The 21,422-nt window shown below is 45.9% G+C and overlaps 1 protein-coding gene across 1 annotated transcript in view; it reads right to left on the bottom strand.

Annotated features, from left to right (window-relative positions):
• Nucleotides 1-21,422, bottom strand: part of gli3 (GLI family zinc finger 3) — a 181,699-nt gene that overhangs the window by 93,253 nt on the left and 67,024 nt on the right. Inside the window, exon 3 of the mRNA XM_082183977.1 lies at nt 6,764-7,006. Within this exon, the coding sequence (XP_082040103.1) occupies nt 6,764-7,006 (243 nt within the window). The remainder of the gene's footprint in view (nt 1-6,763; nt 7,007-21,422) is intronic.

Below are 21,422 nucleotides of genomic sequence, written 5' to 3'. Positions count from 1 at the left end.
GGACCTTTGGACGACTAAGAGGCTCCTTTGACATGTCCTGCTGTTTTTGAACTCCTCTGTTTCAGTGTATGCCTTCTACACCTGACCTCTGACCCCCCACCACCCTTTCACCCTGCACCCTCTGCCCCAAATCCCCCCTCCGGGCTCCAGCCACCCGGAACACCCCTTTTTCACTTTTGTTCTTTTTTGCCTTGCCCTTTTAGCCTCTGTCTCTCCCCCACATTTTAACTCTCTCGTTTCCCTTCGCTTCACTCTTTTTCTTTGTCTCCCTTCATGTTTCCCTTTTTTTTTTCTATAAACCATTTAAAAGAATGTTATGAGTTCAATACAAATTAAACTCATAAAGCACAATGTTTATTAAGACAGAACAATATCTTCAACTTGTCAACAACAACAATAATAATAATAGTAATACTGATTGAACTTGATGAAAACTTGAAACATTTCTTTGCTCTCTCATTTGCTGGAGCACCCCAACCAAACGCTGCCTCATCGCAGGCACAGAATGGAGATTTCTTAGAGGTCCTTACTGTATAATCCATACCTTCCCATTCATCCGACACTGCCTCGCCCCATTAAAACACTCTCTTTCTGCCTATTTCTCTCAATTTCTCTGTAAACAGAGAGTGGCAGAATTGCTGAGGTGGTCAGGTCTGTATTAATCAATATTTGAGGGTCTGACTGGTCGGATTGTAGTTGACCCTCGTGCATTAAGACGGATGGATCAAAACTAGACCAACAAAGCACTTGGCTGCTAATGAAAGGGCCTAAATGATCAGTAGTACAGTGGTAAATGGTTTTGTGAGAGAGAACAAAGGTAAAGGGCATTTAATTAAGTGCTGTGTATTAAAACTACACTGTCAAACCTAATTCAAAACCAATTTAGCGAAACTAAACAAGCTATCACATCGGATCCTCGTCCATAGGTGATGACCAGGCAATGGTGGTCCGCAATATTAACCTCTTAAAAGGCATTGACTAGCCTCGTCTCTCTCTCTCTCCCTTTATTTATCTCCTTCACTCTATCCTGTCCATGCATAGGTTCTTGCTCTCTTGCCAAGAGTCTCTCATGATTATTGATTATAAAAATGATGGGGGAGTCCGGTGGACCAGAGAAAAACAAGGGAAAGTTAATATGGAAAAGAACAAGGCAGGGGGGAGTTTGACTGCTCTCCGCTCTGTGGCGCTTTGATCACGCCGTTGATGAGCGAGACTGGAGTTGTGTGCTTATACTCGGCCCCTAATGAGGGAATTAGGGAGCAGAGAAGAACGTCCCCCATACTAACTTCCCCTCTGAAAAAAAATGAAAAGGCAAGCGAGAGCGAATGAGAAAGAAAGGGCAAATAGTCAACTGTCAGGCCCAATCAATCCATTAGCAGCTTTGCCTTTTGCCTCGCAAAGGGGGAAAAGTTAGTGTGCTGGCCCTGCACTAGATGTTCGTCCTTGAGTTTTATGCATAGACAATATCTACATTCTATAGGGACTTGATGTTCATGGTTCATTTTGACTGTCCTATGCAAAACACATTACTGAGATAACTTATGTAGGTATAGGTTCACCCAAAAACGAAAGGCAGGAGGCAGACATTTTTTTGTAACAAATCAAATATCAGTTTGTTCCTCACACAAATGTCTTGGATATCTATAAAAGACATTTGGTGAACCTTTTTGTCAATATCTACTATTTGTTGCAAAAAAAGTAGCAGCCAATACATTCTCCAAAACGTCTCGGGTTACGACTGTAACCCTTGTTCCCCGAGAAGGGAACGAGACACTGCGTCGTCCTCGTGACGACACTATGGGAACGCCCTCAGCGTAACGCATCTGAAGCATGAATGAAATCTGTCCAATCCTGATTGGTGCTGCGTCATGACGTAGTAGATGACGGCATAACCGGAAGATACAAAGGGACGCCGGCACAAACACACGTTAGCTCCTTTGCGATGAAGCACGCGCTCTGCCCGTGATAGGTGTGGCGACGAGACGCAGTGTCTCGTTCCCTTCTCGGGGAACAAGGGTTACAGTCGTAACCCGAGACGTTCCCCTTCGAGGGAACTCGCACTGCGTCGTCGTCGTGACGACACTATGGGAACGCAATGCCCACTATGCCACACCGTAAGCACGCCACCCTAGTGTGAAGCTGGGAGACCAGGCACACTTAGGACGCGATCACTCTGGCGCCAGGCGTCACAGGGAGTTGCAGACTAAAAAAAATCTTATGAAGGTGTGTGGAGTGGCCCACCCAGCCGCTTCGCAAATATCTTGAAGCGAGGCTCCAGAAAGGAGGGCTACCGAGGAGGCCATGCTCCTGGTAGAATGAGCCCTCACAGCTATAGGTGAAGGCAGACTGCGCACCTGATAAGCCATGGCTATAGCCTGAACAATCCAATTACTGATTGTCTGCTTGGATGCAGGCAGCCCTTTCTTGGGTGAACCAAAGCACACCAACAACTGGTCTGACTTCCTCCACTGAGGGGACCTCTCAAGGTACACTCTCAGGGCTCTGACCGGGCAGAGCAGGTGAAGTCTCCCCTCTTCCGCCGTCACGTGAGGTGGAGGATGGAATGCCTGAAGAACCACTGACCGTGCCACATTAAATGGCACCTTGGGCACATAGCCCGGTCTAGGGTGTAAGATGGCCTTAACTCCGCCAGGGGCAAACTCCAGGCAAGTTGGCAATATAGCCAAGGCCTGGAGATCCCCCACTCTCCTCAGAGAGGTGATAGCAAGGAGAAAGGCCACCTTAAGGGTCAGGTTCTTTGCCTCAGCCGACTCCAGTGGCTCGAAGGGGGCCTCAGCCAACCCTTCAAGTACCACCGCCAGGTCCCAGGTTGGAACTCTGGAGCGAGCCGCAGGCCTCATCCTCCGAGCCCCACGGAGGAAACGTACAACCAGATGGTGCTTCCCCAAAGGCCCCTCACCTATAGGCGAGTGGAAAGCCGCAATGGCAGCCACATACACCTTAAGTGTGGACGGGGTAAGACCGGCGGAGAAACGATCTTGGAGGAAATCCAGCACTGAAGCCACTGGGCATTTAACTGGGTCCACCTCACGCTCTCTACACCAAGTGGAAAACACATTCCACTTCAGGCTGTACAGTCTCCTGGTAGAGGGAGCCCTGGAGCTGAGTAAGGTCTCGACAACATCTGCTGACAGGCCAGCCTCTAGGTACCGAGCCCCCTCAGGGGCCAGACCCAAAGGTTCCACAGCTCTGGCCGGGGGTGAAATATTGTGCCCCCTGCCTGAGACAGCAGATCCCTCCTCAGAGGGACCTGCCACGGGAGGCCGTCTAGCAGAGCTATAATGTCCGAGAACCAAACTCGGGTCGGCCAGCGGGGTGCTACTAAAAGTAGACTGATCCCCTCTCGGCGAACCCGCTCCAAGACCCCCGGGAGCAGAGCGATCGGGGGAAATGCGTACAGACGCAGCCTCGGCCACGTCTGCATCATGGCATCCAGCCCCAGCGGAGCTGGATGTCTGAGAGAGAACCACAGTGGACAGTGGGACGTCTCTTGAGACGCAAAGAGATCCACTTCCACCGGGCCAAATCTCACGCATATGGCTTTTACCACCTCTGGGTGGAGTCGCCACTCCCCGGGCCTCAGCCCCTGCCTCGACAGGACGTCTGCTCCCTGATTTTGGTCCCCGGGGACGTACATCGAGACGATATTTTCCCCTGGGACCACAGGAGGAACTAGGTGTGCCAATCTGCATAGAGGGCGCGACCTCAGACCCCCCTGGTGATTCAGATACGCGACAACGGAAGTGTTGTCCGAGCGTATCAGGATATGGTGGCCGCGGAGGTCTGGGAAAAAGCTCCTCAGAGCTTTGTAGACCGCCAGCATTTCCAGGCAATTGATGTGCCAAGAAGAGTGCCGGGTCTCCCACAGACCTCTCGCAAAGCGGCCGTCCATGACCGCGCCCCAACCAGTAAGGGAGGCATCTGTTGAAACGGTTTTCCGGCAACATGATGCTCCCAGTACTGGTCCCTGGGACAGGAACCAAGGTTTCCTCCATATGACGAGAGAACGAAGGCATCTGCGCGTTACTCTGATCATACGGAACGGATTTCCCCTCGGGGAAAACCCCTTGGCTCTCAACCACCACTGTAGGGGTCTCATGTGTAGCAGGCCAAAAGGTATGACGTTGGACGCTGCTGCCATGTGCCCCAGCAGTATTTGAAACTGCTTCACAGTGAGGTTGTGGCCTAGCTTCACTCTGGAGACCAACGCCTGTATGGAACCCACCCGAGCAGGAGACATTTGTGCCCGCATCGTCGTGGAGTCCCATACCACTCCCAGGAACGTAGTCCTCTGGGAGGGCGTCAACACGCTTTTCTTCGTGTTTCTTCGTGTTCTCAGCCCCAAGCACCTGATATGAGCGAGAACGACATCTCGATGTCGAACTGCCATATCGTACGACTTGGCTAATATTAGCCAGTCGTCGATGTAATTGAGTACACGAATGCCCTGGAGTCTCAGCGGAGCCAGCGCTGCATCCATGCACTTGGTGAAGGTGCGAGGGGAAAGAGCTAGGCCAAAGGGAAGAACCCGATATTGGTACACTTCGCCCCCGAAAGCGAACCTCAGGAACTTCCTGTGACATGGAAGGATGGAGATATGGAAGTATGCGTCCTTCAGATCTATCGTGACGAACCAGTCCTCGAACTGGATCTGACTCACGATGGCTGGAATTGTGAGCATCTTGAACCTGAATCTCCTCAGAGAACGATTCAAGTGCCTGAGATCTATTATTGGACGCAACCCCCCATCCTTCTTGGGAACTATGAAGTACCGGCTGTAGAACCCGGACTCCCTGTCTGGCAGAGGAACACGTTCTATGGCCTCCTTGACCAACAGGGATTGAACTTCCTGTTCCATAACCCGAACCTGCTCTGAGCCGACCACAGTCCAGACCACCCCGTTGAACTTCGGGGGAGGGGAGCTGAACTGCAGTCTGTAACCCAGCTCTACAGTACGCAGGGCCCACGCAGATATATTCGGAAGCATGACCATGCGCCGAGATAATCTACTAAGGGAACCAGCCTCTCAAGGCTGGCCTCGGGTGTCAACCGAGCCTCATTCCCGACCCCCTGAAGCGGCTGACCGGCAGGGAGCAGTCGAGAATGATTTTCGGTGTTTGTTCGCTGCCCAGCCGCAGGTCTTTCTAGAGGCGGCTGGAGCGGCGTGCGTGCGCGGGAAACACAGCACTGATTTCCTGAGAGCTCCGGGGGGAGGCGACCTCGATCGCTCCACCCCGGGGGGGACAGCTCTGAGTGGTCCGGCCGCAGCTAGGACCACCTGGCAGAAGCCTTCTTTGCCTAAAGGACGGTCCTCAGATCGACCTTAGGCTCAGAAGGCTTGCCGCAAGAGCGCCGTCTCCTTTGCCAGGCTCCCTCGGGAGGGGCGCAGGAGGCGACACTCTTTTTGCACCTGTCGGTGCGAGGCTCAACATTTTAATTCCTCAAAATTAAATGCAGCCAAAAAAAAACACTAGATAAGTGAAACGGTGGTAGGCTGAATTAAAATATCTAACTTCTCAAAGTCAGATAATATTCCATCATTTTAATTCCATTAAGAATTAAATGCAGCCATAATCACCAGACAATACTGTTTGTTTAGTTTATTATTTATTTAAACGGTTTCGTAATCTACGCGCTGCCTCGGCAAACGCGAGATTCGAGCCGTCGGTCACAATATATCGGCTTTCATCCCTCGAGAAGAAAGTCACCAATTGCGAGGTTGAAACATCCGACAGCGCACGGCTTTTTTCTATGCACGCACGCCGAGATATTTCTCAATGAACACTGCCAGCCCCCTCAGGAGCTGACTGTGAATGCCTCGCACCCAAACAGTATTATTTCACAGATCGTGTGTGTCCCTTTTATAGCAGACTCGTAATCTACGCGCTGCCTCGGCAAACGCGAGATTCGAGTCGTTCACAATATATTTGGCTTTCATCTCTCGAGAAGAAAGCCAACGGGCGCGAGGCTGAAACACCCGGAACGCACGGCTGTGTGCGTCAAGATATTTCTCAATGAACACACAGCCAGCACCCTCAGGAGCTGACTGTGCATGCCTCGCACCCACACAGAATCTTTAATGCAGAGTAGCCCCGTAATCTACGCGCTGCCTCGGCAGGCGCGAGACCCGAGCTATAGATTCTGTATTGCAATGCAGACATAATCTACGCGCTGCCTCGGCAAACGCGAGATCAGTCACAGAATCTTTATTGCAGAGTAGACCCGCAACCTACGCGCTGCCTCGGCAACGCGAGATCCGAGCCACTAGATTCTATATTGCAATGCAGACGTTATTTGTGACAATTCTTATAGGACAAACAACACCAAATAGGACAAACAGTTTCACACAGAGCGCTGAAGAGCAAAAAGCTAACGTGTGTTTGTGCCGGCGTCCCTTTGTATCTTCCGGTTATGCCGTCATCTACTACGTCATGACGCAGCACCAATCAGGATTGGACAGATTTCATTCATGCTTCAGATGCGTTACGCTGAGGGCGTTCCCATAGTGTCGTCACGACGACGACGCAGTGCGAGTTCCCTCGAAGGGGAACATGTTACTTTGTATTTCACTTTTTAAGGTGAACTATCCCTTTGGGATTTAAGGATATGTCCTAACATATTTTAGGATAAATAGCCAAAAAGTATAGGTTCATTGGATTAAACCAAAAAAGCCCATAACTGCATATTGAGAGAGTGCTTGTCCCGAATATGCCCCAAAAAACTATGAAAAATTGTAACTCACCATAGTGAGGGTCCAAGTATCCATTGCGAGGGTCCATAGCAAACAGCGTCCCCCGATAGGGCAGGGTGTGGTCTGCCAGGTGGGGCAGAGAGCTGTGAAGTTCTTTCTTCACCAATGGGGAGCGATCTTCTGTAGAGGTGGATGGCTCCTCACTCAGTTTTCCTGATGTGCCCAGAACCGCGGTCCGCCCACTGATGGCGTTACGCCTCTCGCGATGATACGGGGAACCTGAACTGTCATCCTCTAAATGAGAGGAAAAAAAAGAAAAGAAAAAAAGAATGAATATGAAACTTTTATTGATAAAATATGAATATTTTAATGTATTTTTACATTTTATTTTATTTTTATTATTACTAAATATAATTTTAAATGTTGCCACTTTATTGAAAAGTAGAGTACAAAGAGATGAATTTCAAGAGGACCACGACTAAATGTGTTTGCATGTGTGCAGTTATGGTCTAAATCTGCAGTTCTCAATCTTTTTTACTTCAATCACCCCCCAAAGACAATATTTAAAGGCTCCTAAATATATTTCTTGTACTTCTGCTGTATTGATAAAAAACTGCTCATTTTGAAACTTTATTTTCAGAAATTGAAAGTGGCAATATATTAAATAATACATAATTCAAATAATTAAATTCCATATTACCCAGAGTTTCAATAACTGAATGTTATTCAGCATTTCTACCTGCTAAAACATTTTAGATCTAAACATAACTAAATCATTATTAAACATGATGTTTTAGGATTTTATTAATTTCCACAAATTTCCAGGTCTGGAAATCACACTTTTAAAATTCCCTCATATTTCCAGCTTTTCAAAGAAAATTCTGGTGCGTACATTTTTTAAGGGCATTACATAAGAATATGTAACATAAGCTTAACAAACATATACCATATAACAAACATAAGCTTGTTTCCAAGCAGCACAGCAGTAATGACTTTATGAACTTCTTCACTTATAAGATTGATAATATCAGGGAGAAAATTATAACTATGCAACCGTCTACTACAGTATCGCATCAGGCAGTGCATTGAAGTCTCCCTAAGGAAAAATTCGATTCATTCATTGCTATAGGAGAGGAAGAATTTTCTAAACTCGTTAAATCATCTAAATCGACAACATGTATGTTAGACCCTATACCGACTAAGCTACTAAAAGAGAGGTTATAGATCCTCTTCTTAATATCATTAATTCATCTTTGTCATTAGGATACGTACCAAAAACTTTTAAGCTGGCTATGATTAAACTGCTTGTTAAAAAAAACGCAACTTGATCGTACAGAATTAGTCAATTACAAGCCAATCTCTAATCTACCTTTTCTGTCAAAGATACTAGAAAAGGCAGTATCTTCACAACTATGTTCCTTTTTAGAAAGAAATTATATCTGCGAGGATTTTCAATCAGGATTTAGACCGTACTGAGACAGGTCTCATTAGAGTCACAAATGATTTGCTCTTATCATCTGATCGTGGTTGTATCTCTCTATTAGTGTTACTCGATCTTAGTGCTGAATTTGACACTATCGAAAACAACATTCTTTTAAATAGACTCGAAAATTATGTTGGCATTAGTGGAATTGCATTAACATGGTTTAAATCATACTTATCTGACCATTATCAGTTTGTAGCAGTAAATGAAGAGATGTCTTATCGATCAAAAGTTCAGTATGGTGTACCACAAGCCTCAGTACTAGGACTGTTGCTGTTCACTCTGTACATGCTACCCTTGGGAGATATCATTAGGGAGCATGGCATTAGTTCCCCTTCGAGGGAACTCGCACTGCGTCGTCGTCGTGACGACACTATGGGAACGCCCTCAGCGTAACGCATCTGAAGCATGAATGAAATCTGTCCAATCCTGATTGGTGCTGCGTCATGACGTAGTAGATGACGGCATAACCGGAAGATACAAAGGGACGCCGGCACAAACACACGTTAGCTTTTTGCTCTTCAGCAAAGCGCTCTGTGTGAAACTGTTTGTCCTATTTGGTGTTGTTTGTCCTATAAGAATTGTCCCAAATAACGTCTGCATTGCAATATAGAATCTAGTGGCTCGGATCTCGCGTTTGCCGAGGCAGCGCGTAGATTACGGGTCTACTCTGCAATAAAGATTCTGTGACTGATCTCGCGTTTGCCGAGGCAGCGCGTAGATTATGTCTGCATTGCAATACAGAATCTATAGCTCGGGTCTCGCGCTTGCCGAGGCAGCGCGTAGATTACGGGGCTATTCTGCATTAAAGATTCTGTGTGGGTGCGAGGCATGCACAGTCAGCTCCTGAGGGTGCTGGCTGTGTGTTCATTGAGAAATATCTTGACGCACACAGCCGTGCGTTCCGGGTGTTTCAGCCTCGCGCCCGTTGGCTTTCTTCTCGAGAGATGAAAGCCAAATATATTGTGAACGACTCGAATCTCGCATTTGCCGAGGCAGCGCGTAGATTACGAGTCTGCTATAAAAGGGACACACACGATCTGTGAAATAATACTGTTTGGGTGCGAGGCATTCACAGTCAGCTCCTGAGGGGGCTGGCAGTGTTCATTGAGAAATATCTCGGCGCGCGTGCATAGAAAAAAGCCGTGCGCTGTCGGATGTTTCAACCTCGCAATTGTTGACTTTCTTCTCGAGGGATGAAAGCCGATATATTGTGACCGACGGCTCGAATCTCGCGTTGCCGAGGCAGCACGTAGATTACGAAACCGTTTAAATAAATATTAAACTAAACAAACAGTATTGTCTGGTGATTATGGCTGCATTTAATTCTTAATGGAATTAAAATGATGGAATATTATCTGACTTTGAGAAGTTATATATTTTAATTCAGCCTACCACCGTTTCACTTATCTAGTGTTTTTGGCTGCATTTAATTTTGAGGAATTAAAATGTTGAGCCTCGCACCGACAGGTGCAAAAAGAGTGTCGCCTCCCGCGCCCCTCCCGAGGGAGCCTGGCAAAGGAGACGGCGCTCTTGCGGCAAGCCTTCTGAGCCTAAGGTCGATCTGAGGACCGTCCTTTAGGCAAAGAAGGCTTCTGCCAGGTGGTCCTAGCTGTGGCCGGACCACTCAGAGCTGTCCCCCCCGGGGTGGAGCGATCGAGGTCGCCTCCCCCCGGAGCTCTCAGGAAATCAGTGCTGTGTTCCCGCCGTCCAGTACGCTTCGGGCCACACTGATTTCCCGCGCACGCACGCCGCTCCAGCCGCCTCTAGAAAGACCTGCGGCTGGGCAGCGAACGCGTCCGCACACCGAAAATCATTCTCGACTGCTCCCTGCCGGTCAGCCGCTTCAGGGGGTCGGGAATGAGGCTCGGTTGACACCCGAGGCCAGCCTTGAGAGGCTGGTTCCCTTAGTAGATTATCTCGGCGCATGGTCATGCTTCCGAATATATCTGTGTGGGCCCTGCGTACTGTAGAGCTGGGTTACAGACTGCAGTTCAGCTCCCCTCCCCCGAAGTTCAACGGGGTGGTCTGGACTGTGGTCGGCTCAGAGCAGGTTCGGGTTATGGAACAGGAAGTTCAATCCCTGTTGGTCAAGGAGGTCATAGAACATGTTCCTCTGCCAGACAGGGAGTCCGGGTTCTACAGCCGGTACTTCATAGTTCCCAAGAAGGATGGGGGGTTGCGTCCAATAATAGATCTCAGGCACTTGAATCGTTCTCTGAGGAGATTCAGGTTCAAGATGCTCACAATTCCAGCCATCGTGAGTCAGATCCAGTTCGAGGACTGGTTCGTCACGATAGATCTGAAGGACGCATACTTCCATATTTCCATCCTTCCATGTCACAGGAAGTTCCTGAGGTTCGCTTTCGGGGGCGAAGCGTACCAATATCGGGTTCTTCCCTTTGGCCTAGCTCTTTCCCCTTGCACCTTCACCAAGTGCATGGATGCAGCGCTGGCTCCGCTGAGACTCCAGGGCATTCGTGTACTCAATTACATCGACGACTGGCTAATATTAGCCAAGTCGTACGATATGGCAGTTCGGCATCGAGATGTCGTTCTAGCCCATATCAGGTGCTTGGGGCTGAGACTCAACACAAAGAAAAGCGTGTTGACGCCCTCCCAGAGGACTATGTTCCTGGGAGTGGTATGGGACTCCACGACGATGCGGGCACAAATGTCTCCTGCACGGGTGGAATTCATACGGGCGATGGTCTCCAGAGTGAAGCTAGGCCACAACCTCACTGTGAAGCAGTTTCAGAGACTGCTGGGGCTCATGGCAGCAGCGTCCAACGTCATACCTTTGGCCTGCTACACATGAGACCCCTACAGTGGTGGTTGAGAGCCAAGGGGTTTTCCCCGAGGGGAAATCCGTTCCGTATGATCAGGATAACGCGCAAATGCCTTCGTTCTCTCGTCATATGGAGGAAACCTTGGTTCCTGTCCCAGGGACCGGTGCTGGGAGCATCATGTTGCCGGAAAACCGTTTCAACAGATGCCTCCCTCACTTGGTTGGGGCGCGGTCATGGACGGCCGCTTTGCGAGAGGTCTGTGGGAGACCCGGCATTCTTCCTGGCACATCAACTGCCTGGAAATGCTGGCGGTCTACAAAGCTCTGAGGAGCTTTTTCCCAGACCTCCGCGGCCACCATGTCCTGATACGCTCGGACAACACTTCTGTAGTCGCGTATCTGAATCATCAGGGGGGTCTGAGGTCGCGCCCTCTATGCAGACTGGCACACCAGATCCTTCTGTGGTCCCAGGGGAAACTGTCGTCTCTCAGAGCGATGTACGTCCCCGGGGACCAAAATCAGGGAGCAGACGTCCTGTCGAGGCGGGGGCTGAGGCCCGGGGAGTGGCGACTCCACCCAGAGGTGGTTGAAGCCATGTGCGTGAGATTCGGCCCAGTGGAAGTGGATCTGTTCGCGTCTCAAGAGACGTCCCACTGTCCACTGTGGTTCTCTCTCAGGCATCCAGCTCCGCTGGGGCTGGACGCCATGATGCAGACGTGGCCAAGGCTGCGTCTGTACGTATTTCCCCCGATCGTTCTGCTCCCGGGAGTCTTGGAGCGAGTCCGCCGGGAGGGGATCAGCCTACTTTTAGTAGCACCCCGCTGGCCGACCCGAGTATGGTTCTCGGACATTGTAGCACTGCTGGACGGCCTTCCGTGGCAGGTCCCTCTGAGGAGAGATCTGCTGTCGCAGGCAGGGGGCACAATATTTCACCCCCGGCCAGAGCTGTGGAACCTCTGGGTCTGGCCCCTGAGGGGGCTCGGTACCTAGAGGCTGGCCTGTCAGCAGATGTTGTCGAGACCCTACTCAGCTCCAGGGCTCCTTCTACCAGGAGACTGTACAGCCTGAAGTGGAATGTGTTTTCCACTTGGTGTAGAGAGCGTGAGGTGGACCCAGTTAACTGCCCAGTGGCTTCAGTGCTGGAGTTCCTCCAAGATCGTTTCTCCGCCGGTCTTACCCCGTCCACACTTAAGGTGTATGTGGCTGCCATTGCGGCTTTCCACTCGCCTATAGGTGAGGGGCCTTTGGGGAAGCACCATCTGGTTGTACGTTTCCTCCGTGGGGCTCGGAGGATGAGGCCTGCGGCTCGCTCCAGAGTTCCAACCTGGGACCTGGCGGTGGTACTTGAAGGGTTGGCTGAGGCCCCCTTCGAGCCACTGGAGTCGGCTGAGGCAAAGAACCTGACCCTTAAGGTGGCCTTTCTCCTTGCTATCACCTCTCTGAGGAGAGTGGGGGATCTCCAGGCCTTGGCTATAATGCCAACTTGCCTGGAGTTTGCCCCTGGCGGAGTTAAGGCCATCTTACACCCTAGACCGGGCTATGTGCCCAAGGTGCCATTTAATGTGGCACGGTCAGTGGTTCTTCAGGCATTCCATCCTCCACCTCACGTGACGGCGGAAGAGGGGAGACTTCACCTGCTCTGCCCGGTCAGAGCCCTGAGAGTGTACCTTGAGAGGTCCTCTCAGTGGAGGAAGTCAGACCAGTTGTTGGTGTGCTTTGGTTCACCCAAGAAAGGGCTGCCTGCATCCAAGCAGACAATCAGTAATTGGATTGTTCAGGCTATAGCCATGGCTTATTAGGTGCGCAGTCTGCCTTCACCTATAGCTGTGAGGGCTCATTCTACCAGGAGCATGGCCTCCTCGGTAGCCCTCCTTTCTGGAGCCTCGCTTCAAGATATTTGCGAAGCGGCTGGGTGGGCCACTCCACACACCTTCATAAGATTTTATAGTCTGCAACTCCCTGTGACGCCTGGCGCCAGAGTGATCGCGTCCTAAGTGTGCCTGGTCTCCCAGCTTCACACTAGGGTGGCGTGCTTACGGTGTGGCATAGTGGGCATTGCGTTCCCATAGTGTCGTCACGACGACGACGCAGTGCGAGTTCCCTCGAAGGGGAACGTCTCGGGTTACGACTGTAACCCTTGTTCCCCGAGAAGGGAACGAGACACTGCGTCTCGTCGCCACACCTATCACGGGCAGAGCGCGTGCTTCATCGCAAAGGAGCTAACGTGTGTTTGTGCCGGCGTCCCTTTGTATCTTCCGGTTATGCCGTCATCTACTACGTCATGACGCAGCACCAATCAGGATTGGACAGATTTCATTCATGCTTCAGATGCGTTACGCTGAGGGCGTTCCCATAGTGTCGTCACGACGACGACGCAGTGTCTCGTTCCCTTCTCGGGGAACAAGGGTTACAGTCGTAACCCGAGACGTTTTCACTGTTATGCTGATGATACGCAGCTCTATATTTCTTCACACCCTGACGAAACTTACCAATTCACAAAATTAATGGAATGCATAGCTGATATAAAAAACTGGATGACTAGTAATTTCCTACTACTCAATTCTGAAAAAAACAGAGATTCTAATGATTGGACAAAAAACTTCCTCACTTAAAGGTGCTCTAAGTGATGTTGGGTGACGTCACTTCTTGTTGACGTTTAAAGTATTGTCAAACAAAACAGAGGCTAGCTAGACCCTCCCTCCTCCTCATCCGTTCACTAACCCCCCAAACCACACCCCAAATTTTTCTTGTCGGTTATTGGCTGGAACAGCTTGTTATGTTTCGTGGTGCGGGTTAGCCCAGTTTGTTTTTCTTGCCGTTTGTGGAGCCTGGGGTGTCTACAGAGACCGCGTTTTTTTACAGTGTGTTCAGGGGACAGGCAGCTAGCGGATGGTGAGGAGATGTTTGCTGTATGTGACAAAAAATGTTTTGGCCTAAAAAACGCGTGACATCGCTTAGAGCACCTTTAAAGGGATAGTTCACTTTGAAATAAAATTTTGGTATGTTTTAGCTTACCTCAAGGGCATCCAAGATGTATGTGTCTTTTTTTCCGCAGTAGTTTCAATTTTGATATTTTTAGGTCAAACCGTTCTTGTCTGTCAGTCATATAATGCAGGTCTATGGTCACTGTCTCAAAGAGCATGCACAGAGTCCAAATTAAAACAATTCCCCATCGTCCAAATTAAACAATTCCCCATCGTAAGTACACATTGATGGACCAAGACACAAAACGAGCGGTTTGTGTGAGAAAACGAACAGTATTTATATCGTTTTTACCTCTTGTACACAGTAGGGGTTTCATCAACTAGTCGACTAGCCGACTAGTCGACTGTCACAACCACTAGTCGGCGCTGTCGGCCCTAATCGACTAGTCGGAAAACAAAATGGCGTCAGGCGCTGAGGTACCTATGCGTCCAAAACGGTCAAGGTCATGGAGTGCAGTGTCGCATTTGGTGCAATATAGATGGACACGCAAAACGGGACACATTCAGAATTAATAAACATTTAGTAAACTACAGAACAGCGCGAGTGGGAAATGGCGCACCTCACGCGGGCAGGGCTACGAGAACGGACACTGCACTGGTGATATAAAACGCACACACACAGGTCTGTTAACTTAAGCAATACTTTTAAGGTTGTCTAATATTTTTCTGACTAACAAATTACTGACACAGTAGGCTAAAGGGTAGATTTAAAAAAAGAAAAACGAAATTTAAATAAAGAAAAAAACAAAATTTAAATAAAGAAAAAACGAAATTTAGGCTAAATAAAACAAATGAAATTTAAATGAAGAAAAAACGAAATTTAAATAAAGAAAAAACGAAATTTAAAAAAGAAAAACGAAATTTAAATAAAGAAAAAACGAAATTTAAATAAAGAAAAAACGAAATTTAAATAAAGAAAAACGAAATTAACTTAAATTAAAAACGAGATTAATTTAAATTAAAAACGAGATTAATTTAGATTGATAATAACGGGTAAAAAGACTAATACATTTTGTTTCTATTATTCTATTTTCCACAATGTCAAAGCAACGCAGCTTAACCGAAAACACAAGCTCAGGCATGCACTTCGGTCCATAGAAACTCCGCTGTTCTGCACTCTAGCGGTTCGAGCCGCGCCTGAATCGCGTGTCTCACGCAGGCAGTGTGCAAACTCCAACCTGTTAAGCTGAGACGCTCACGCCACGCAGCCAGTGTGTGTCGCAGGTGATACAAAAATATAGTGGTTCAGTATAACCTACATCAAACTTGTATCGGCCTATATGTTTAAATGATATTTGCTTAAAGATGCAATGAAAAATGCACAGTTAAAACTATATGCAAAAAATATGTCGTGATGTTGACAATGTTATTGTCTGAGGCTAGCCATGTGGCAAGTTTATCTGCAACGTTCGCTGATGCGCGTGGTGTGGCAGTTCATAACAAGAATTTTTTAATTACAAGAATGTTTTAAATAAATGCTGCTGTTTTTGTATTAACACAAGAATAACTGATGAATTTATTTATTATGTTATTTCTGAATTTCAAACATACATTTCCAATAATTCACCAGAACTCCTTCCTCTGTCTTCCTTAACAATGCTCAATGCGTTAATGCGTCAATTTAATGAATAAATAATTTAACGACTAGTCGACTAGTCGTCGACTGTTATGCAAAACTAGTCGACTAGCAAAAATCAGTAGTTGTGAAACCCCTAGTACACAGCCACGTCCAAGTGATCTGAGAGCACGGGCGGGTATAGATATATACAATAGAAGTCGCCTTGGCTACTGCAGTTCATTGGAACGAAACCGTAGCCAATGCGACATCTAGTGTATATATCTATACCCGCCCGCGCTCTCAGATCACTTGGACGTGGCTGTGTACAAGAGGTAAAAACGATATAAATACTGTTCGTTTTCTCACACAAACCGCTCGTTTCGTGTCTTGGGCCATCAATGTGTACTTACGATGGGGAATTGTTTAATTTGGACGATGGGGAATTGTTTTAATTTGGACTCCGTGCATGCTCTTTGAGACAGTGACCATCGACCTGCATTATATGACTGACAGACAAGAACGGTTTGACCTAAAAATATCAAAATTGAAACTACAGTGGAAAAAAAGACACCTACATCTTGGATGCCCTTGAGGTAAGCTAAAACATACCAGAATTTAATTTCAAAGTGAACTATCCCTTTAATAACCTAGAATACTGTCTAGCATGTCCTCGTCGTCGGTTAGGAACCTGGGTGTGCTCTTTGATACCAATCTTTCATTTGAAAGTCAAATCTCTAGTATCTGTAAAACCACATTTTTTTCATTTAAAAAAAATATATATCTAAATTACGTCATGTGCTCTCAATGAAAAATGCAGAACAATTAGTTAATGCGTTCATGACATCAAGGCTAGATTATTGTAATGCTATTATGGGTGGTTGCCCTGCACGCTTAATAAACAAACTACAGCTGGTCCAAAATTCAGTAGCTAGAGTTCTTACCAGAACCAGGAAGTATGACCATATTAGCCCGGTTCTGTCAACACTGCATTGGCTCCCTATTAAACATCGTATACATTTTACAATATTGCTGATTACTTACAAAACACTACATGGTTTAGCTCCCCAGTACTTGAGCGAGCTCTTAACGCATTTTAGTCCTTCACATCTATTGCGATCTCAAAATTCCGGCCAGTTGATAATACCTAGAATATCAAAATCGACTGCTGGCGGTAGATCCTTTTCCTATTTAGCACCAAAACTTTGGAACAATCTTCCTAACATTGTCCGGAAAGCAGACACACTCTGTCAGTTCAAATCTAGACTAAAAACACATCTCTTTGGCCTAGCATACACATAACACATTATAGACTTCTATAATTCAATGTTAGGCTGCATAGATTAGGTCAGCTGAAACCAGGAACACTCCCCATAAATCCTGATGTACTTGTTACATCATAAGAAGGATGGCGTCTACGCTAATATTAGTCTCTCTGTTTATCCAAGGTTTACCGCAGTCCGCCGGATCCAGGCCGTATCGAGATCTGATGAAGGACCTGCACCTGGACACGATGACAACTAGGGTTGGGCCGATAGACGATGCCATCGTCCATCGTGATGGCTGACAGACATCACAATGTTGAGTTGTTTTTGCTGCTTCCATAGACGCCTGCATAGACGCCTTCCATAGCTGCTTCCATAGTTTGTAAAATACATTGTGTATTTTACAAATTATAAATGTATTGTTTTGCTATAAATTATATGTATTTAAATGTCTGAAACTTAAAATAAACATTATGTGGTTTAAACACTGAATAGTTGTGATATATGACAAGCATTGAGAGCACCCGTCTTTGGCTCAGCGCCAGCCATAGCGCAGAAGCACAGTTTGAATCTGGCAGTTATGTCACGTCACTGTACATTCACTCCTTAGTGGTTAGCTGATGCAGAGTGTGCCAAAATCGAAATTGCTGATGAGATGTAGAGGAAAATATCTAGTGGAAAATAAGAATGTTATGTTACGTTATGCTTGTTGTCTGAGCTTTGCTAATGTCATGGTCATATCAAAACCATCATTATAGCTAGTACTACAATAGGAAAATTCATGGCCACAAAAACCGATACATAGATACACAATGCAAATACACAGAGACACTCATAGGTAGACCGACCTACAGACAGCGGCAATAAATATGTGGAACAAGTCTGGTCACGCTAAGAGTTCGGGTAGTGCAGGGAGGCATTGTTAGTGCTAACATGTGCTTTAGGGAGCTCTTTATGGGTTTTATGTGCAAAGCCTCCTGGGCTTGGCCTCTTCCAGGCAAATGTGCAGGTTCATAGCTTCACACAAGAGCAATGGAGTGACTCTGTGTCTCTGCTTGCCACAGTCTGTGAAATAAAACAGGCCAACATTCAACATCACAGCAGCAGTCAGGCAAGGATTTCCCATAAGCTCTCTCTCTCTCTCTCTCTCTCTCTCTCTCTCTCTACTTTTTTTTATCTTCTTTTTTTTTTCAAAGACACAGAATCCCATGGAGAGGGCAGCTGAGTCTTTTCCCTGCATTCCAAACTGCCCATTAAATGGCCTCATGGGTAGTATCAACGCCCACAAGCTATCCGCCTTCTCTCTCTCTTTCTCTTTCCATATACCAGTCTTTTAACACTGTTCCTGCCTCTCTCTCCTATACACACACACCAAAAGGGGTGTACTTTCCTTATTTCTATGTCTGCAAGTAATCTGTTCTGGCAGACAGAGTTGGACTTGTACCCCACAGGGACAGTCTCCAGTGGTCTAAAATGGGGCAGAGAGAAGCAAGTTTACAGGGCTTTGCAGGGTTTACAGGGTTTAGTGCTTGATCTTTCTTGAAGACACATGACCCATTACCTGACCCCATCTGGGTCATGACCTCTCAGCCTAGAATAAGTAGTGGAGCAACCCATAATTCAGTCCTCTAACCTACCATACCCTTTCACTGCTGTATAACATGCTTTTTAACCTTCAGGAGTTCAGTTCATAACTGCAGCAGTAGGGGTCAATGAGGTCACCGATGATGTCATTTAAAGGGACTGTGAGAATTCTGTCATTATTAACTCACCCTCATGTCGTTCAAAACTCATATGACTTTCTTTATGCAGTGGAACATAAAAGTCAATTCTGAAAGACTGACAAAAAATATTGAAGATATTCCCTAAAAAATATTGACATCTGTCTTAATTTAAAAATTGATTTAATCTGCAAGTGTCTTGCAGTCAACTACTAGCAACAGCACACATTAGCATGCTAAATGCAAACTTTTTGTTTCTTTTTCTTTTTTTACTGTATCTAGTATAAAGTTTTGGTAGGAAAAACAACAAATAAAAATAAAGGTTCCACATGCAGGTTTTCACAACAATGCCATAATAGAACAATTTGCCGTTTTTAAAGAACCTTTCAGTGAACAGCGAACCTTTTTGTCTTAGTGTGAAGAACAATTTAAGAGTGAACATACAGCCTTGCTTTATGTAACCATCCGCAAACTAAGCACCAGGTCCATTCTTCAGCACAAAATCCCAACATTACATGAACATTAAACACTAGTTTCCTCCTTTTATCATTTGGCACAAAAACACATATATAAACAGTTAATATCATAATTTACCACCGCACAATTTATTATAATTGTAGGGAAATAAAATGACCAGCATATTATGTCAAATGCCTCCTTCTTTGTTCCACATTATTCCACATTAATGTAATAAATGTTCCACATTAGGAATAAAGTCATACAAGTTTGGAATAACAAGAAAAAAAAAGTCATTAGGTGAATTATCACTCACATGTGTAGCGAAACTAGACCAGCAGACGCTGATATATGAAGCTTTATCAGATTCTTGTATCTAAGCACTTTAAAAAACAGCACAACTTTTTAACAAAATACAGACCATAAGACTGTAATTTGCAAAGTAAAAGAGTGCTGGCCTCGGGAAAGCCAGCAAGAGTCAGTCTGACAGAATAAATGGTATCAGCGGGTTCTGGTGGAACGGAACACTTGTGTTTTGGCATGCGAGAGCGGTTGTGACTCAGGTCATTAAGCTCAAACTGTAAACCTCCTCCGGTTTGGCCGAGTTTAGCAGTATGCCGTTGCTGATGAGTGCTGCTCTAATGCTGGGCTGTTTTAAAATCTTTCTGTTCTAAAAACTCTAGTGTGGAGGCATGGAGCTGCCGCCAAATGTCCCGTAGCGCTGGAGCTAAGGTTAGCGCTTGGCCCAGTGTACTGTGCTGTAGCAAGGAAAATTCAATTAAAACTATGTGGATTAAAGATAGTATTTTACGTATCACTATGGAATACACTTTACATAGAGAGATAGAGAGCATTCAAGGTTCATCGATCCATGAAAAATGACAGCATCAGTTGGGTTATAAGTCTTTAATCCTATACTGCAAAGCCAGTGATCTTATTGAGGGAATAATAGCACTTATAAAGTTAAAGCAGGATTAATAGGCCTGCTCCCATAAAACCACAATATTAACATAAAGGGATTTAAGTATCATCCTGTTACCATGCTCAGACACACACACACACACACACACACACACACACACACACACACACACACACACACACACACACACACACACACACACACACACACACACACACACACACACACACACACACACACACACACACACACACACACACACACACACACACACACACACACACACAAGGATTTGAAAGTGAATACTGAGGTATGGGTATATGGAAGTAAGGGAAAGAACAGTCCTGACTAAAAACAACCTAAATTCAATAACTATTTTAAATTGGCTATATTTAATTTATTTTAATTTATATTTTATTTTATTTTATATATGATATTTGTATTTTTTGTACCGAAACAAAAATATTTTTTGAAAGTTGTATTTAAAATTTACTTCACTCAAAAATATGTCTTGATAAAAAAAAAAAAAAATGTTAAGCCTAAACATTTTTTATTATTTTAAATGAATTCATACTAGAAATTAGATTACAAATCTACTGTCTACCCCTGAAGAAGTCTTTCATTTATAGGGTGCACGTTTATGTGTACAGTATGATTCTTTGAAAGGGTACCATGTTTCTGTGCAAACCTCAAGATTCACAAGTGCTCAACTGTGAATTTAGTAAATAAACTGCCTCATTGACTAGTGTGTGGTCTGTCTTAGACTCTTCCGCCCGGGGGTCCTGGCCCTCCTTACCCCCATAATGCTAAAATCTCCCCCTCTGGCTACTACAGAATAGTTTTTGTTTATGGTGCCAGGAGGCACCTATCAGGAGGGGGGTGTTGTAATATTTACATTCACTTCCTGTGTTTCATGTGCCACTTCCTGTTCCACCATATTTAAACCATGCTTGCCAAACAATCCCTGAAAAGTATTGCCAGTTCATCTGCATACCAAGTGTTTTCATATGTTCAAACATGCCTCCAGTGAACCTCCTGAATCTATGCAGATCGGACAAGCCTGAGTCTCCATTGAAGAACGGCAGCAAAGTTTACAGAACCGTCTATATTTTTTATGTGATCAACCTGATCATTGTTGCATTTCCTGTCCAATAAAAACCAAGGCTGAAACAACTAAATGAGTCAAAGTGAGTATAACCCCTTATCCACACAGTTTATCACTTCCCATAACACTATGGAATGCCCATTCCATAGGCCCAGGCCCATTCTGTTACAGCCTTAGTGGATTCAGGATCTGCAGTGAATCTCATACATCAGCAAATTATTCAGGAATTTAACATTACCATGGTGCCATGTTCGCATCCAATAGAGATCACTGCAGTGGACAATAAACCCATCGGAAAAGGCCAATGGGAAAGATTAAGCTTCAAATTGAAATATTTCCTACTGAAGAACTCACTCTGTATGTCATTTCCTTAACTCTTCATCCAATCATACTAGGACATAAAGCTGCTTTAATTATTAAAAGATTGCGAT

Source organism: Leuciscus leuciscus, assembly GCF_965113295.1.
Source record: "Leuciscus leuciscus genome assembly, chromosome: 11".
In the NCBI taxonomy this organism is placed as follows: Eukaryota; Metazoa; Chordata; class Actinopteri; order Cypriniformes; family Leuciscidae; genus Leuciscus; species Leuciscus leuciscus.
Note: the sequence above shows the minus strand (reverse complement) of the source record. Positions and strands in the feature narration are given on the sequence as shown.